General features: G+C 39.1%; 1 protein-coding gene across 1 annotated transcript in view; it reads right to left on the bottom strand.

The window, feature by feature from the left end:
* The window catches only part of LOC102310518 (atrial natriuretic peptide receptor 2), a 98,428-nt gene extending 79,064 nt beyond the window's left edge, over positions 1-19,364 (bottom strand). The window contains exons 1-2 of the mRNA XM_005921720.3: positions 18,344-19,364; positions 3,197-3,372 (exon numbers count right to left, since the gene is read on the bottom strand). Of these exons, the coding sequence (XP_005921782.1) occupies positions 3,197-3,372; positions 18,344-19,040 (873 nt within the window). The 5' untranslated portion in view covers positions 19,041-19,364. The remainder of the gene's footprint in view (positions 1-3,196; positions 3,373-18,343) is intronic.
* Positions 19,365-20,395: the final 1,031 nt, after the last annotated feature.

The raw sequence follows: 20,395 nt of genomic DNA, 5'->3' as shown, positions 1-20,395 counted from the left end.
TCGTTTGGTCTTGCTTCCCGTGAGCTAGCCAGGGAGCACAGCCGTTTATTGACATCTGCAGAAGAACACTGCCGCTAGCGAACTGCTCAGCGCGGCAACAGCACAGCAACAACAACACACAGGGCACCCTTTGACCCCGGAAGGACACACTGTCGCAGCCAGAGGGCGTCACCCATCACTATGGTAATATAAACAAAACATCACAAACAGAACCCCGAACAGCCCTGACCCGCTACAGTATTTAAAATACAAAATATGAGTAACTGTATTCCGTTACAGTTACCTTTTAAAAAGGTGGTATTTAGAATACAGTTACTTTGTTGGAATAAATGGATTACACGGCGGTATTTTCCTGTTTCATATTGTTGCGGGTCAGGACTGTTTGGGTTTTGTTTGACAGCTATGTTCTGTTGTTCCAGGCGGCAGCGTTACGGTTGCCATGGTTACAGGGTGACGCGTGCTCCCTCTGCGACTGTATGTTTCCTGGGTGAGAGAGCGCCTTTTTGTTGTTGTTGTTGTGCTAAGCTAACAGGCAGAATGCTACAGGCATAGCCCTAAAGAATGTAGCATCATGGGCAGTGTAGCTGCAGGGAGAATGGCCTGCCATACCCGTTATGTGTCTGTGAGCGGGAGGAGGGAGAAAAAGGAGAGTGGAAAAGTACGAGTTGTCATCGAGCAGAAACGGAAGCTGGAAGCATGTAAATATAATAATAACCACTGCAGCCAAGAAGAGTGCCTGACAAGCCCAGTTGTAAGTAAGCTATTAAGACTCGACTGTATGCTGTGTTCGTGTTTTCCTCCGAAACAATAAGTTCCGTTGGAGCAGCCTTTCAAAGCCTCTCTCTGTCTCTCGCTAGCAAAGTTGACCCAGACAACAAAGTAAAGCTAGTTTTCAGCTACGAGCCCGACACAAACCCACCGTATCAGTCCAAGGTCCCTTTACTATGGTTTGGAGCCGCGGACCTTCAGTAATAGTAATAAATCATATTCATGTAGTTGTAAACAGCATGATAATATATTAAGTAATCCAAAGTATTCAGAATACGTTACTGCCATTGAGTAACGTAACGGGATACGTTACAAAGTACCTTTTGGGGCATGTATTCTGTAATCTGTAGTGGAATACATTTTAAAAGTAACCTTCCCAACATTGGTTACCGCTATCATTGTGCCCTCTGTTAAGTACTGATTTCAGGTATGTGCCATATGATATCATATGATCCGCAATAATACTGGCATAAATTTCTCCGTGACAGAAAAACGTTATACCACAACATCAACGACATAGAAATGTCATGACCTTACTCTCCCTAGCACACCCAGACAACAGCTTGAGAAGCCCAGTCGTATCTGACAACGAGAGCTACGAGTCAGCCAACAACTAAACAAGAAGGGAGCTACTTCAACAACCTCCAACAAAACACAAAGACTTGCAAAATATTCAAGAAACGGTTATCGCTGTTTTAAAACAAGGTACCAACTTAAACATCAAATATAATGAAATACGTGTATGCTTATTATACATAGTTATTTATTTGTATTAAGCAACTAACAAAAATTTAAAAGGCCTGTTTTTCATCCATCCACCCATTTTCAACCTAGACTCCAACATAACTGAACTACTCTCCTCACACCTCTGTCAGCAACTCATCCCTCACTCTGGTGACTAATTCACACTTTATTCAGTGAAAAGCAGGTCTTAAAATAAAGCAGCTGCTTAGACAAAACCCTCTCCAGTGTAGAATATGTGTTTCGAAAAAACATAAAAACACTATTGGTCTTATAATTCGTCGCGCAATTACAAATACAGCCTGATAGAGTGTGTTGTTACTTCTTTAATGACTTCGAAAATTGGTTCAATACAAACTGCTCTGCAGGCACAAGTGCTGAGAGAGACCTTTAGTCTAGCAATCAAATTTTGACCCAGACGTTTCAGTGCAAATATTTACCTTTACTGACCTTTCATTCCGTCGATACACTAGTCACCAAAACAAGTTTTTCGCAAAAAAACAAGTTCTTTTTTTTTCTCTTATCTGGAAATTCTACAGCTTGGTGTTCATGTTACAACAGTTACTGGAGACCTACCACAAACTTCCACAAGCAATTATTGCTGTGAAGGAAGCATATTGCGATAATGAGACCTGTTACGGCATGCAGACAAATTAACACCTTTCATGATGAAAAATATCAGATCCAAAAATGTGGCTTTACAGCTCAGAAGGTTAGAAGAAGTTCAGATTCAGATGAACAGATAGAGACACAGAGTGTTTATCAGTTCATGGTTTCAACATTGCAAAACAAGCACTTCCTTTCATTATTAAATCTTCTCTGCGATCTTAAAATTGCTTCCTTCTTGAAATAAATCCAACCCCTGTGGACAGGTATACAGTTTAAATACCTTATTATTTGTTAGGATAAAATCTATACTTTTGCAATATTAATTATTTTGTTAAAACCCCTTGAATTTAAAAAAAAGTTGAAAAACTGTCAAAAAAACGTGCTGTAACATAAGTTTTACAAGACTGTACAAGAACATTTTCCAGCTATTCAAAGTTAATGTTTTACCTTATTATTGGGAATTTAGGCAAATATATGCTGTACATTATGTCTTAATCCACCATTTATTATGCAAGATTTATTTTACAAAGGCTACTCTGCTTCAAAACTACTGAAAATGCTTCATTAAGAGAATTAGGGGGAGCCAGTGTGACATTTAGGGGGATAAATTAGTCAACTGACACATTTGTGACTACTTTCTTATTTCTCAGTGCACTCATTTATAGGGCTAAAAGGCCTCCTGTAAAAACACATCCCCCGATTCATTAATGTCAAGAATTTCCCTCTTTAAAGTGGTCAAAGTGTAACAATTTGTGTCATCTGAGACTGAAGAGACCAAATTGGTTCAACTTTGTAAGATGAACCAATCTTACCAGCTTGTAAGAGTTTATTCAAGTCTTTCATCTACATGTCTGTCATTACCATAAAAGCTTCACATCTTTTTAATTTCCACAGCCATGTTGAGTTTACTCAGCCCATGGACACAGTAACTGAAACATGGTAATGCCACTCAATTAAGCGAGATTACCATTTCCCATGCCAAATGGCGGTCTTGTGTGATTTCCAATAGCAAAGCAAGTGAAACAGTGATTGCCGCATCTAATAAATCCAAGCATAAAAAGGTATGTGTTCATTTTACCTTAAAAACCTTGATGGGATCAGCCCAGTCAGCTTTCTGCCACGGTTTGCGATCTGCCAAGATCTCAGCAAACACATCCAGATAGAAGATAGCATAGTTTTCTGGGTCCTGGATATCATTCTGAAACTGTTCCATGATGGTCATAAACGTCTCCAAGGGCCCACAGATGTACACGACTGTGAATAGAAAAGCATCAACCAATCACTTTTTAATTTTTTTAAAAACATACCAAAAAAGTCCATCTTGTGCTGGGTTCAGATCATATTTTAGCAGATCCAGGTCTGGTGTTAGATAAATGATCACTCATATCATGTCATTTTTAACACCACTTAGATTACTTAGATCAGGGGTGTCCAACTCCAGACCTCAAGGGCCGATGCCCTGCAGGTTTTAGACATGTCCTTGAGCCAACACAGCTGATTTAAATGGCAAAATTACCTCATCAACATGTCTTGTAGTTCTCCAGAGGCCTGGTAATGAACTAATCATTGGATTCAGGTGTGATATCCCAGGTGATCACTCAGGGTGATATCTAAAACCTGCAGGACACTGGCCCTTGAGGCCTGGAGTTGGACACCCCTGACTTAGACTGTCTGTTAGCATATCTCTCACTTACCTAGTGCTCTATGCACTATGGAAATAAATGTTCTAACATGCTAAACTTTTTTGTCGGCATTGCAGAAGGTGGATTTTGTCTTCAACTACGGTACCAAGCAAAGGCCACCCCTCATTTCTTTACATTTTAAATGGTGAAATAATTGCACCAATTTCTGAGAAATCTGCAAACATAAATGGAAATACAGTTTAAAGGCACTGGACTGCCACTGATGCTAGTCCAGTTCTTTAGACTTGGTACACCTAAACCTTTTTTTCCCTGTTTCACATTCTAAAGAAACAGCAACTTTTACACTGAGATTATTCAGATGAAGTTTCAGTGAACAGTAGAAGGATCAGCTAAAGAGCCAGTCATCTCAGGTCATGTATCAGGTCTTTGCTGGTTTTTTCCTGTTTTGTTTTTTGTTTTGTTTTTTGTTTTGTTTTTTTTTGGGGGGGGGGGGGGGGGGGGGGGGGGGGGGGGGGGGGGGGGGGGGGGGGGGGGGGGGGGGGGGGGGGGGGGGGGGGGGGGGGGGGGGGGGGTGGGGGGGGTTGTAAGGACATGACTTCCAGATACGGTTTATCTTGTGTCCTCCACTGGTCCAGTTTTTTCAAATCTCTTAAGGACATGTTAGATGGCATTCTGAGATACCCTAAGTATTCAGCTAACAGCTTTTTTCTTATGTCTGTAAAACCTATCTTTGGCTTTTTTTTTAGTAGATTCACCTAAAGAAAATTTTGTACAGGCTGTTAGTGCCTAAATATACAATTTACAATGGGTTCTTTGTAAGTTGTTATACAGTATGTAGACACAACGCTGGACCATCCCTTGAGTTAGGTGCTTTTTATGCTTGAATGAACAGTGTTAAGTGGCTTAACAAACAAACAAAAAAAGGTTTCTCTAAAACTCGTCAGGACTGGATAGGAAAATGAGTGAAAAAAACAGCCAGTGACAAATGACAGACTTGGAGAGACCTTCAGAAAGCCTGGAGAACTACTGTTCAACACCACTTTAGGGTGGGACATCAGCTCACAGCAATATTAGGGGAAACACACTGACATTTACTTTACTTGCATTTTTTTAACACTTACTGAATGTTCATGCTTTCAGATGCTGCTAGACATTCATATCAGCACATTTCCTGTGGCTTTGATTAAACATGTATACGGTTCCTTGAAATCTAATTGATCTCTGTTTGCTATCATTGTGACAACACCAATAATCTCTATTAAAACCAGAGCAGTGTGACACATTTTCCACAGTTTCTTGTGGTTTCACATATTGAAATGAACAGCACAGTCTAAGTAGTGGGTAATACACTTCGACAGCTGGCGTTTATTTCAACTTTTGCAATGCCTGATTCTAATAAATGTCAGGCTACAACAAAATGGTCTGTAGCAGGAAAGAAAAAAAATACACGAGCAAGCCAAGATGGAGAGAAAAACTGTACAAAGATTGGGGTGGATATTAGTTCAGATTACCTCAAACAGTGGAAACAAGTGAAGAAAGAAGAATACTGGACTAAATATTATAAATATTTCAAGGGTACTGGAGATAAAAAAAAAAAGTATATTTGGCAATACACAAACTATAATCTGAGAGCTTTACATAAATAAAACTGTCGAAATATTTACTAGAATCAGAAATGGTTTTAAAAAAGAAAAAGCAAACAAAATTACAACTCACCCATTCAGTCCCAAGTTTTAGATCAATATTCAACAAAGGGAACATTTCCCTTGGTTTTGTGGTTTAACCTGATGTTTTCAGACATTTCCAGGTCTCTGAACCAACTGAGTTAAAAATGGTCCAAATCCATTAAATTCTAATAAAAATGATTGGAGCAGCTAATCTCCAGGTGTGACGATTAACTTTAACATCTGGGAATCGATGAAAAAAAGGATTTTACAAGATTTAGATTAGTAAGAAGTTATTTATCTAGATAAAGATATTCTGGCCATAGATTTGATTATTGCAAAAAAAAAAAAAAAAAAAAGCAGTTTATGAAACCTACACTTTTAATGTTTGTAAATTAAACCATTAACCAAAAACAGAATTACATAAAACGCATAAGACACTGCACCAGGAACACAAACATAATTAAATGTCTAAAACACAAATTAATGTGTCCAGTTCTGACAGTACTCACTCTAAGCTTACCTTTAAACTATTCAGTTGATCAGAGACTTGAAAACTTTTTTTCCAGGTTCTGGCAGTGTCTCTACCTACTACCTTCACCCTGCCACCTACACCCTCCTGCTGTTGAGTCATTTTTTTAACCCCAAAAAGTTACATTTTTTTTCCATTAGTAGGCTCCCAACTAACAGGCATTTCCTCATGTTTTAGAGCTGCTGCTGCTGCTGCTGCTTCAACCTCAACCCTCAGCTCTTCCAGCTTGGGTCACCATGCCAGGTAGCTCTGTTGTCTGCTGAACCGATCCCAAAATAAACACGTTACACAGCCAGAGGGAAAATGTCCTCTTGTGTTGCAGAAGTCACTGTGTTTACAGAGGGTTATAGAAAAGTACCTAAAAGGGACTCTAAAGATTGTTTTTAAACCAAAATCTTGATTTAAATTCCGTTTTGTTTTTTTAAAGATGGCTTCATGATTTATATAATCGCGTTTCAGCTTTACCTCTAACAGAAAGGTTGTGTTTTCAGTGCTCTGTGTTTTCTGTTTTTGAAGCATTACTAGGCATTGCAAAATAGAACATTTGCTATTGTGTCAGGATCTTCTGTGTTTTTACAAATTGGCATGCGCCACCTATCCTGCTGCGTTCTGTTTTGTTCATGCACATATTTTGACACTGACCCAGATCTAAACACAAACAATTGTCAGTATTTTCTCTTACTGAAATAACACATACAGTAACGCATGTATTTGTGGCGGGTGTTCGTACGAACTCCTTCCTATTGGCTTTACTCTCCAAACAACGCTGTTTCAAGATAATGATGCTCATTTTAAAAATAGGCTTAAAGCAAAAAACGTCTCTTTAGGAAAACACAGAAAATGTGATGTTTATGGTGTTTCAGTCTTAAGAATAATATGCAGAAACTGAGCATAATGCCACAATTATTGAGAGCACAGTTAACACTTGTTAATGATACATTATGTAATGATTTGTATGACTATAATTAATTTTGGTAACTTTCAGAATTAGCTATTAAATATACTTATCCATGTGACTCATAAAATTCACATCACATAGCAAAGTTTTCACAGGAAACGACAAATGTAATATTATACAAAAACATGGGATATTTCATCATTTAGTCTTTTTCTACTCTTCGTTATTAAAACATGATGTGATGGATCCTTAAAGACTAGACATATTAGTGCTTTAATGAGAGCAGCTGCTGTGTCTGCTACCCAATGTTAATATACGTTGTTTTAAATTTCACTTTAAAAAAGTGCTTTAAAAGAGCTTTAAAAAAGGGAACCAACATCTCCATTCTATATATATCTTTAAATCCTACAATAATGATTGTGTTAATTTATAAGTCAGTAGGTGAATGTTACTAACTAAAATAGAAACTACAACTACATTTGGGGAAACATTTTAGTTAACTGAAATGCAATTTTTAAAAAGTAAGGTTTAGCAAAGAAAAATAACTGAACAAACTAACTAGAAAAAATTAAAATACAGGGAAAATGTCCTTAATTTAAGTCTTTTTATGGTCAAATTTGGGAATGCAATCTGCTTAATAAAGTTGTGAAAACTATAAACTATGTGAAACTTAAATCAGAATAAAATGCATTAAATTTTTCTTTAGTATTTTATTTTGTGATCTTCATTTGACCAAATCACTTCTGCAAGGCGAATATAAGCAAAATTGTGTAAATGCATAGTTTGTCCAGCAGAGCGGCTCCACCTGCTGTACGAGTAACATCACATTTAACAACTACGTCTTTATGTTATTTTTAAAACTATATTGCTCGAAGATCAATAATAAGTGATTTTCTGTTTTTAGGTATAATTCTGACATAACCACGGTGTAAGGCATAAATTTCAGACCCAACCGCAGAAGCCGATGTCTGGGAGTCGATGGGGAAGTGGACTCCAGCTTAGCATGTGCAGCTTGTTATCAACCAGTGTTTTGTTGGGTGGCTGTAGCTCAGGTGGCAGAGCAGGTCAGCCACTAATCAGAAGGTCGGTGGTTCGATCCCAGGCTGCCTCCGGGCTGCATGTCAAATATCCTTGGGCAAGATACTAACCCCATGTTTGCCTACTGGTGGTGGTCAGAGGGCCCGGTGGCGCCTGTGTCCGGCAGCCTCGCCTCTGTCAGTGCGCCCCAGGGCAGCTGTGGCTACAACGTAGCTTGCCATCGCCAGTGTGTGAATGTGTGTGTGAATGGGTGAATGACTGAATGTAGTGTAAAGTGCTTTGGGGTCCTATGGACTAGAAAAGCGCTATACAAATGCAGGCCATTTGTTAGTTGAGTGCTGACTTTATCTTCACCAAAAAACATCCCCCATTTTTTTCTACCCTTATTACAGCTGTCCTGCGATCCATTTTATCTCATTAAATTACCGTATCCGGTTTTCCTACCTAAATTATGAAACCTGTAATGTTTGGTTTATGTTTCAATCTAAATAATACAAAATAACAGATAAGGCTGAAAACTGTTCAACAGCACCACAAACTGAAACCCCGACAATTATTGTGTGTTGTAATTTGACTGCATTAGTTTAGGTGTATTTCATAAACAGGCAACGGGTTGCTGATTAAGACTTCAGTGAGTCGTAATTTGAGATGATGTTCTGTTGTTTTCTTTGCTCACTGAAAGGTGTAATGTCATACAGCTGTTATTTCTGGATCCATAACAAACCATTTTATGCCGGGGATTTATAAAAGACAGCACAAGACTGCTGTGCATACTATTATATTTTTATTTATTTTAAATTCTTATATTTTACTGCAGGCTTATCGTAGCTCTGTAGTGTGTATATGTCTCTAAAAAGGAGTTTAAAAAGTTAAAATATGAAAGATCCACCACTATGTAGATGTCAGTTATAGAAACCTCTTGCATTTTTATACCTCTTGCAACAAAATAAGAGAAATTATAACATATGACTTTATTGACTTAGATTCTAAATCACACTATGTTTTGTTTCAGTCTGTTTCAGGGCTATTTCACTGTTTTGGTTGCTTCATAGGTAATCACATGCAAATGCATGAACAGAAAGAAAGCCAAGAATTGCACTCAGTGTTTTTGTTGCCTGGATTATGCAGGATTTTCTAACATGTGCCATGTTTGTCTTGCAGATGAATCTTTTTAAGGTGGGATTACCCTCTCCAGCTCTTTGTTTGTTCATCTTCTGATCTTTATGAAAGGCTCTTGTCAAATAAATGACTTGTAGCACAGCCTCTAGCCTTTCTTTACACAGAAAACTGTAAAGCAACATGCAGCTCACCAAACCTGCAACGGTTGAAGATGTTTTCACGGGAAACAGGATTTCTGTAATTAAACCGAGGCACTACCTGAGCTTCATTGTGAAGAGACACGCTTTTCATCCCTCGATCAGAGCTGAAAATCACTTGCATATGTACTTGAAAAAGAAAAAAAACCCACATCAGAAAATTTCCCTCTTGTGTGCCATTAACAGAGTAAAAAGCATCAAGACGAGTGGGAAATGTGATGGGAGCTGGAATATATTCAGTGTTTAGACACTGTGCTAGATCTAAAAAAGTGGTCCAAAACCTTCCAAATCACAGAGGAATAGCAGAAGCTAGTAAAGCTAGGAGTAAAGCGCAGCATTTATCTCAAGAAAATGTATGTTTGTTTGGTTTTTCTTTTTTTACTATTTCTACTTTATTTTTAACACGGCAGTTTGTGAAACTGCCATAGCTTTTAATTTATTGATTCGTGTTTTCTTTCAATCTTTCTTCTATTGCTGACTTGGTTGAACAAACCCTTTAACTAAATACACTCCCTGACAAGCCTCAGTGCACTGAAGTTAAATGTTTTTCAGTTTACCAATACCCAGATAAAAAGAGTAACAAGCCACTATGCTAATGGTTCTTCTCAAAGGTCATAATGCTGACAATCTGCACAAACCAAAAGACAGCTATCCTGATGTAAAGAGCTATTCAATTCAATTCAGTTTTATTTATACAGCAACAAAATCACAACAACTGTCACCTCAAGGCACTTTATATTATAGGGTAGACCCTACAATAATACATACTGAGAAAAACTCAACAATCATGTGAACCCATATGAGCAAGCGCTTTGGCGACAGTGAGAAGGAAAAACTCCTTTTTAACAGGAAGAATTTTAATTTACTGGAGTAAATGTTCAAAAGTGCATTTTGGGTACATTTTAAAAGGTCCTATAAGTATGTGGAGTAGATGGTTAGTAAAGAGAAACTTGTATATCTGGCTCATCTTTTCACTGTGATTCCTTCTCTGTAAAAATAATTGTGTTTACCCACTGGCACTCAAACCTCCATGGAAAAGATTGTGGTTTGGGTTAAAATATGCTCCTCAACAACATCAAGTCTGCACATTGAAAAACAAAAACAGGCATTCCACCGTGTGTTTAAATGTTACGCTGAGAGCTTATTTACCAGTGTCGTTCTCAAGACCTATCTTATATTTCCCACAGACACCAAGAGTTACCTTGGGCTTAATTTGAAGACACCAAAGGGGAGCAGAAGCTTTAACAAAATGGCAGTATTTAGACTGGGCTGACTATGCACTGTATATGTCTCCTGTAACCTTAAAATAAGTCCAAATACTAATCTCATTTATCCATATGTGCACTCACTGAGTGATTGCTTGAATTTAAATCCAAAGCTGATGTCATATTTTAGTGTGAAGGCTTCTCCCGTTTCCTCTGTTTCCCCCACAGAACAAACCTTCACTAAAAAGAAAGCCTAATCCTAAAACAAACTAGCAAAGTATTTTATTCTATGCTAATCAGTCATCTAAAAGAGGTACTCCATAATTCATTTAATTTCCAACTAATCTGCAGGTTTAAGGAAAAGAAATCTCTTAAATCAGTTTTGTTTTTTAAAATATGGCCAACAGTCAAACAAAAGATTTTCCTTTACAAAAGTTAAAAATATTTTCCTCCTCTAAGATTTGTGGTCAGTTATAGTCTACTGGGTGGTGACGTTACACACCTATAAACTGAAATGGGATTGAAAATGGGATGGCTGTAACTTCTCTGTGTAGGAGTCTGGTCAGTCATAATTTGTTGAGCCTGACCTATATGAACACTGGCACTCATGACATCATTGTCTTATAAACTTAAATACATGAACTTAGATTTATATACTTAACTAATCAACTTAAATGCATAAAAACCTGGTTTCCGGCTTCTTGAACTAGTCTTTGACCATATACCAGTACAAAAGATGGACATAGCCACTGTGACACCACTCATCCATGCATTTCTTTAAGCTCTTCCACAACAAACTGGCACCTTCAGCCTGTTTTTCCAAATAGACAAACCTTCTCAGGAGCTGCACATCACCAGATACACACATCAAGGTAAGAAGAGAGGCAAGATGAAGTGATGCACCCATCATGCCTAGTGCCTACTGTACAAGCCAGTATGTGCTCCAAGAATGAGGTCAGCTGACCACCTGACTATACTGAATAACCAGGTTATTCCATCAATGGGTTTTTTTCTTCCCTGATGGCATGGGCATATTCCAAGATGACAATACCAGAATTCATCGGGCTCAAATTGTGAAAGAGTGGTTCTAGGAGCATGAGACATCTTTTTCACACATGGATTGGTCACCACAGAGTCCAAACCTCAACCCCATTGATCATTTTTGGGATGTGCTGGAGAAGGCCTTGCGCATCAGTCAGACTCTACCATCATCAATGTAAATTCTTGGTGAAAAATTAATGCAACACTGGATGGAAATAAATCTTGTGACATTGGAGAAGCATATCAAAACAATGCCACAGATAATGTGTGCCATAATCAAAGCTAAAGGTGATCCAACAAAATATTAGAGTGTGTGACCTTTGATTTGGTGGTGGCTTGTTTGTTTTTTTTTTGGCCAGGCAGTGTATTTTATGTGCTTGTATTTCAATGATGCAAAATATACTCTAACAAAGAATAAAATGTCCTTCTTAACAAAAAATATCTTGGATTACTTCCCCCATCTAAATTTTTTGGATATTAAAATCAGGAATTTTGGGGAAATTGGACGTCATAGTGGAACAGGTGAAAGGGTTTTTTTGTAGCTTCAAATAGCATGCAGTAACTTGGTAAGCTATTAAACCTCCAGTGATATAAGGCTTCACATTAAAAGCCTACATTTTCTTTCTCGTCTCAGCCTTTGCTTTTTGAACCCAGTCTGCAGTCCAAGCTGACAGCCCGGAGGATATCTGCCGGGACAAAAATGAGTGCTGAGCCACAACAAGCCCTGACAAAACCATTAGCTCCTCTGACCTCCAGCTCACTGCGGCAGCTCCACAATTTATTTGGGTGTGTGCATGGGGGTTTCAGCTGCCAGCACGTTTCTCCTCCTTTCCCCGCTTGAACTACCTTTACACTGTGTTTATCCCACTATTTGTTGACGCTGTTACTGTAACAACAGATTAAGATGTTTAAAGCTTGTTTGCCCGTGCCAGAAACCATAATAATCAAGGATTTACCGCTTGAAGCAGATTTTGCTCTGACTTGTTGAGTTAATCCAAAAGTGATTCTGTCCAAATGTTCCTGCGATTATAGAGAGATGAATAATTTGCAAATATACACTAGCACTATGAGGATACATTCCTGAAGACCTAATATAAGGACTGCATGGAACGCACTTCACTCAACGTCAAACCCTTCATATTACAAACTGTGCAACAGTCAAGAAAAAGTCACATATTTGTTTGTATTCTTGGATATGATTTTGTTTTTCTTCTTGACAATGAAAATTACTTTTTAACCAATGTAGGAGGCATATTTTGAGACTGGCAGCCAAGAAAACTGCTTTTAAATGAGCATTAACCAAATCATCAAAACAAATTCTAAACCTAACCAAGTCGGTTTCTTTGTCTACACCTCGCACCGGGTGGTATATTGGACATACCAGTATTGCAGTCTAAATTTCATGTGTGCTATGATTTTTAAATATATTCAGAAACAGACAATATGCTCTATTTCATGGGGGGGTTTTTTATTGTTTCGACTCTGTGTATGTTTTTTCCTTATTATTCTGGACATCTAAGTGCTTTATATTTATGTGTACTTGAGAGAAGAATGAGCCGTTGTAAGCCTATGTACAGTAAAGGCCCCATTAAGCATTAAAAATACAAATAATAGTAATAGTCATACCAAACAGCACTACTTAAGGCAAACCAGGGAGTCTTTAATGCCTTACACCAAATTGTACTTTTTACAAAGCAGCTTTGATTTCCTGAAGCCAATCAAAGAGTCTGAAATGCTTAAACCGAGTGGCTCAGTCACGTCACAGTAAGAGCTTGACAACAGAGCAATCATTGGTTGCTCTGTGATGGAATAGAAATGTTTACTTTCAGCAACCAACTGCAAGTAGTTGCAGCAACTAACTGGTCACCCAGAGGTTAAGAGTGCAACACCCTCAATCATCCTGGGCTACCAATTTCAAAGCAAATGCACAGGTTACCTCATGGAGGGGACAACATGTCTGTAAACAGACTCAGTCTGACCACAATCATTTTCAGACACTTTGGCACAAATCTGGAAATAACTGACATCTAAGTTATAAACAGACAGATTTCCAACACTCTGCAGTAAATTTGTGTTTCTTATATGGTAGATAAAAGAGATGTTGTCAAGTACCTATGTCATTTTCCAAATAATTATGTAAAATTCTGTTTAATGTGAATTTCTGCAAAAGATTTGTGATTTGTTTGCCAATTTATTACAGTTAATTTCCATATTGTCACAAACACATAATTGTCATTAGCACACTGACTCCGTCTTAATGCCGTCGTGACCAGTGTTGGTCAAGTTACTTGAAAAAAGTAATCAGTAACTAATTACTGATTACTTCCCCAAAAACGTAATCCCCTTACTTTACTGATTACTTATTTTCAAAAGTAATTTATTACTTAGTTACTTAGTTACTTTTTAAAAACACGATTTACAACCTGAATAGGTGATAAAGCGATAGATCTTTCAGCCCAATTCTACTTTTTCTGCATAATCCATCATACAAAATGTAATCAAATGGAAAAGTCTCTTTTTAAAACTTGTTTTATTAGTTTTAATCTTCTAACTTTATGCATCAAGCAAAAATTTAATTATATGCAACATTCTCTGACTGGAAGAAATTTGTTTAACATTTAAACCTATTTTCTGCACATTCCAGCACATAAAATAAAATATTTTTTGTGTTTACACTCAGTCTTTCAAATAAATGCAAGTAAAACACAGCAGAAAATAAATAAAGTCAAAGACTCAGCGGTCCTGTTGCTCTAGTTTCACCTGTAAAGCAGGAGCGGCGTAGGCGGAGGTTTACCCTGGTGCAGGTGTGCCGCAGCGGTCAGTGGAAGAATCCGCGAGTTTCTCTGTGAGTTTCCCATTACGTCGTAGCGCACTCGGTGCTTGCTTGGAAGTTTAGGGGGGTTTTCGCTGTAAAAAGAATTTTTCTTCCCACGCAGTGAGCAGCGGACGCTAATGTTTTTGTCACTTTTTACGAAATCAAACTCAAAGTAAGGTCAGTACTTCCACGCTTTAAACGCTGCAGGCTCATACTCTCTCCCGCACTGTTATATGATCCATTGTTGATCTGCACACAGCTGTTGCCAAGAACGTCGCACTCGTCATGAGACACTCTCGCAAGAAAATCACGGTTTTAGTAATGCAGTAATGCAGCGTGCTTACGGGAAAGCAACAGTAATCTAATTACCGTTTTTGCAATAGTAATCCCTTACTTTACTCGTTACTCGAAAAAAGTAATCGGATTACAGACCATCTCTGGTCGTGACACACCAAAGTCACTTTAAAAACAGCAACTGATTGCAAGTTGTTGCAGACCCGTCACTATTCTAGAAGCAACCATTTCACAGGCAACGAGATCACAAGTTTGTTGCAAACGCTCACAATAATATCCACTGTTTTCTGTTGTGTGACTGTAGCATAACCAAGTCGTTTTTATTTTCTAGCAACATAGTTTTTATTCAATACAGCCAAATAGTCTTAATGATAACATATTTTAAATTAATAATGCATATATAACGTATTTAAAATTATACAACTTAAGTGTTTTCTCTGGTGCATGGAGTGAAATGATTACATCCACCACCAAACCCCTCCAACCTCCAAACTTTCCATTCTTTCATCCCTTAAAAAGTGTAAAATACTTATTTCTTCTACACGGACGCGTATCAATACAAATGAGACTGTACAGATGAAGAACTGGGTTGAGGGTCTTAAAAATAAGAGTTGGAAATTCTAATATGATTTAATATTTAGATAAGATATTAGGATCTAATATCTTATCTAAAGTGAAGAACAAAGTGTTAACTGATCCAATGATAACCTTACCATTCAGAAGACTCAGAAGATTCAACCACACAAATGCATTTTCACAAGAGCAGTAATCATCAAATCGGACTCATGATATTTCCAGTTTGTAAAGGACAGAAGAGTGGTGAGAGATTTAAAGGCCTCCTTCTGCTACCTTTAAAGAAATAGCGGTATTATGATTTGCTGACGTCTAGATGAATGGGGGTTTTTTTCAGTGGGACAAAATATTTCAAGGTTGAAGCTTTAAGGCTATCTAATAGTCTGCTGACACCGTGGCATTGTTGGTATCGTCTTGTTCCAGCTCTTCTACTGGCTGCAGTTTGTTTCTGTTTGTTTCCACTGAGGGAAAACTGTGCTTTCATGTTTCATAATGCCCCATAATTTAATCAAACGTGGAGTGGACCCCAACCTTTTCCATCTCCTCTACACCCACAGCCCTGGACTCCAAAATACGTCTCTCTTCAACATTTTTCATTTTCAGCAAACTCATTTAAACCTGTATCTGCACGACTTTCAACTTACCATTCCTGTACTATCCATCCATCCATCCATCCATCCATCCATTCGCTTCCGCTTATCCTTTTCAGGGTCGCGGGGGGTCCATTCCAGTACTACTAGCAACTATTACTATACTGCTGCTACTTGTAAGCTTATTATTTCAACCATTTATGTACGGTTTGTAGTTTTAACAGCTCTTCATATCATCAGCTTAGCTAGAAGTTTCAGTTTTTACTGTTTAATTCTAATTAATTTATAACTTTATGTTAAAAATGTTAGCCAGTTACTTCATTTCAACTATTAATCCAGTAAATTTAGATTACAGTTTTGTTTGGACTTTTAGCAAACAGTTTCAGTTGTTCATTTATATTTTATATAAGGTGCTGCGCAAAAGACTCGAGTCATATAGCCAGACTTTTCTGTCAGTTTTTTTTAACCCTATCTTGAGCACCAGTTCTCCAGGTGTGATAGAGGTTTTCAAAGTTTTCATTTGGCTGCTTTTTCACTAATTTTCCATCCAGGCCTTCACCTGGCCATTTTGAAAAAAGAAAAAAGTTATTATTTGGTGAACCACTTAACATGACCTACGAATCATTCCAGGACTAAAAAAGGTACCTAACTAAAGGGATGAAACAGTGTTGTGTCTACACACAACAGACAACTTAGCAAAGAAGTATAATCTTCGTTGGGTACTTTATTACCAGCAACCTGTTGAAAAAACACATAATGTTCTCATTTCTTTAGTTTAAGCAATAAAAATGTGAATAATAACACAGTTCAAGAGACATAACATAGTATTTTGAGCCCAACAAGTTGATTCCTGAAGAACTTCTATATGCATACTCAGCATGCTGTGTGACCTTAAGAGCTTTGAGGACAAGTCTGAAACACTATCTAAAACAGATGAGATAGCAATAGAACAAAGACCGGACACAGAACTTAAGGGACGGATCTCAGGACAGCTGGCTGTCAAGAAGCCATTTATAAGGGTGGGAAAAGACTGAGGGACATCAAATTACACAAGAACTGAAGTGAAAAGTGGCAACAGGTATGAGGAAGTGATGTACCCAAATGTGAAATTTCTGGTTCAGATAAATGTTTGGAAGAGGTCAGGAGACAGGTACAACAGTGGGTGTCTACAGCCATCTGTAAAACACGGTGGGGGCTCTATCGTGGTTTGAGGGATGTTAGAGATTGTGATAAGCTCGATGGCGGGATGAACACAGGAACGTGCTCTCTTCAGGATGGAAATGATGCCAGCCAGATTCTCAATGCAGTAAAAGCATAACTGGATAGAAAATCACACAAGGGAACACTATCAGTCATGGATCGGCCTCACCAAGAGCCCGGATCTCAAAATTACTGAAGCAGTGTGAGATTATCTTGATGGAGAATGGAGCAAAAGGCAGCCAAGAGCTCTGACTGTCTTCGTGAAGCCGTGGAGAACAAGACTGCTTAAAGAAATTAGAAGAAAACTTTCCTAAGAGAGTTCAGGCTGTGCTGAAGAACAAATGTGGTCACACCAAATATTGATTTTTCAAGCTTGTTAGACTCATACAAACTCTTTTTTGATTTATATACTGTATTTATATGTAAGTTTGCACAAGCTTCAATAAATTTGTGCACCAATTTCATATTTTCCCAGCTAAATGTGAACAAATGGGGGGGTGGCTTTAGACTTTTGCACAGTAATGTAGTAGTTTGAACTGCATGAACTGGGAGTCTCTGTTTTCAGGTCCCTGTGCAAAACCCTCAAACAGCTTTGCTATTGTTTTTCTCTTTGGAAACTTTATCTCCACATGATTTTTAAATAATTGATATAAACCTAACTTACCTGGCTGCACAGCAAATATTGACCAGGCTGAATTGATTGTAAGCCTCCTTTATATTCTCATTACAAAGCAAGGAGCACTGTTTGGCTGCAAGGACACACGTTTACTCACAACTTCCCTCTCTCTCTGTGTCTTTAAAAAACACAGGTGGTGGTCCTCCACCAGGCAATAAACCCAAAGCAGCAGACTGCCCACAGCCTAAACATTCCTGTGTAATAACTCCCGAGTAAACAGGCTTTCCCTGCACCTATTCCAGTCCACTTCTGTTTGTATCTTCTTAGGAAAAAACTTCACTGTGACCTCATTCTGGGAGAAAAAGCAAAATGCCTATTGTGGACATCTAGGTATTTCCACAACAGTCTGATGCACTTAAATCATTTCGAATATAGATTTTTTTTTCCCTCCCTCAAACAATTGGGAAATAAATCTGCATGCAGGCAACTTAACCAAATTGTTTCCCATGCAGATCATCCAGTATGATGGAAATTTCGCTTTCCATCCACTGACATTATCTTTATAATATCCAGCTGGAGATCTGCTTTACTTCAAGATAAAAATGCACAGAAAAAAAGATACACACTCACACACACACACACACACACACACACACACACACACACACACACACAAATAAATCTTTTGGGGTTTTTTTAATCATACTCTTTTAGAGCTGCTGTTTCGGTTTGTAAGATACCCATTTTTTAACTTCCCAGATTTCAAACTTTTAATCACACCTCCCTCAGCATGAACTTACTTCTCCCGCTCTCCTTGATAAAAGTAATGACATCCTTGTGGTACTTGTAGTCCTCCTGGTACGGGTGGGCCCCCACTGTAATGTTCATCTGTTCCTTCAGGTTCAGGTAAATCCCCTCAGAGAGGAAGTAGTGCGGCCGGTCGTCCTGCCGCCGGTCGTAAAATATCACCACTGCCCGGGACGTCCAGTTAAAGTGCGTGTGCAGGACGTTGGCGAAGTCCCCCAGCTTTGTGGTGGACGGTCCGCTGCGCACAATGGTCCGGTACTCCTCCCGCTTGTCGAAGCCGTACGCGGGTCCACCCGCGGTGATTAGCGGGATTTTCCAGTGGGATGCGAATCGCCCCACGGAGGCAAGCGGGTACACGCACCCGGGTCCGAAGAAGGCGTCTGGGCGGATGTATAGCTTGGCGTCCACGGCCACTACTTGCGCCCGGCTCTCGGCGCACGACCCCGCGGCGGGGTCCTCCGTGCTGTAGTTCAGGATGTTGATGGAGCGGTCGAGCAGAAGCTTGTGTTTGACGTGCAGGTCCTCGTGCGCCATGAGGAGTGCCGGGAAGACGCGCGGAAGAGCCCACGGGTACTTCTGGTGGTTGTCCGGGAGCATCACGGCCACGGTTATGTTGCCTCTGCAGCCGGGGAGGAGGCAGCAAGACAGTGCAGCGAGCACCCAGCATCCCAGCGCGCCTCTGCATCCCATTTCTCGTCTCAAAGAGAAAGCGCACGGCAACGGAGAGCGCACTGTTTGGAGAGAAGACACGGCCGGATGTGGCAACCTGACACCAAACCGTCTGCCTCACTCTGTCTCCTTCTCTCTCTCTCTCGCTCTCTTTCTCAATCACAAGTGCCACAGAGTCGGTAAATGCGTCATCTTGTCATGGCAGTCCGGTTGTGCCATGCGTCTCCGATGCGTAAAAATCCACCGCTAGTGAACTCGTGGTACTTCCAAAGTGACTTTTCCAGCGCTGCGCAATCCTTACGCTGACAGTCTCTCGGAGAGTGATAACACACATCCAGAGGACTCCAAGTTAAATCAGAGCAGCCCTCTGCTCGGCCCCCACACGTCACACACTGCAAGAAGTGCGCCCTACAGTGTCAATAAATCAGCGTGTCCCAGTTTATTTCCTTTATTCAGGTCATTTTTAATGTTTCACTGATTTAAGATAATTCCGATACAGTTTATAATACATTTGAAATCTAAAAAACCTCATTGTGCCCACTTAAATGAAACACGGCAGACTCTGACTGTCACTTATGTGCTTGGAAAGATGAAGTAAAACGAACTGCATCAGGAAGAAGAAGAAGGTGCCCTGAGTCACGCTTATACACGTGAAGTGTTCACAGATGACAAATCCAAACACGTCAAATCGCCTGTTAAAATATTTGGTATTTTTTGCAGTGTATGAAGAAACAGCCCATTAAAAAGCGGAGTTAGGTCGCCCCCTGCCTGCCGTGTCACATATTACAGAGCAAGCATGTTTAGAAGGAATAAGTTTGGGACTGTTCTTGAGGCTGCTCAAACTGTGCCAGTTTTAAGGTGCTGGTGTTACTAAACTGATTTAAGGTCTTTCAGGTGAGCTGGTGAAGTCACTTCAGTCTGCAGATGTTACACCTGAATGTTGCTGCTCCTGTTTGTGGCCCCAAACTACAACTTTTTCAGGTTTTTTAAATTCTCCTTAGCTTTTAAGTTTATAATTTTGGTTGTTTTTGCTTTTCACTTTGTATCTCATGTGCATTACTAATGTGTATTTACAGGGACACTCTTGGAAGGATAAATTGTTCCTATTTTAAGTAAAGTAAACATACTCTTTGTCCGTGTTTTGCTTGTTGGATTCTGGTCACAACAGGGAATCAGCAAAATTTGATTCACTTGGTAAAATGAGTGTTTGTATAAAACGTCACAGAATTCTTTCCAGGCATTAAAAAGATTCCCAGGAGACAGGCTGCTAGTATAGTATGGGACACGAACAGTTATACTTTTTTAACATTACATTTTGATTAACCATCCAGCCTACATCTGTCACCTGTCACCTTATCTTTTTAATTTTCAGTAGA

The sequence above is a fragment of the Haplochromis burtoni genome, unplaced genomic scaffold, assembly GCF_018398535.1.
Source record: "Haplochromis burtoni strain Fernald_Lab_line unplaced genomic scaffold, NCSU_Asbu1 Contig_51, whole genome shotgun sequence".
Classification (NCBI taxonomy): domain Eukaryota; kingdom Metazoa; phylum Chordata; class Actinopteri; order Cichliformes; family Cichlidae; genus Haplochromis; species Haplochromis burtoni.
This window is presented reverse-complemented; position numbering and strand designations above follow the sequence as displayed.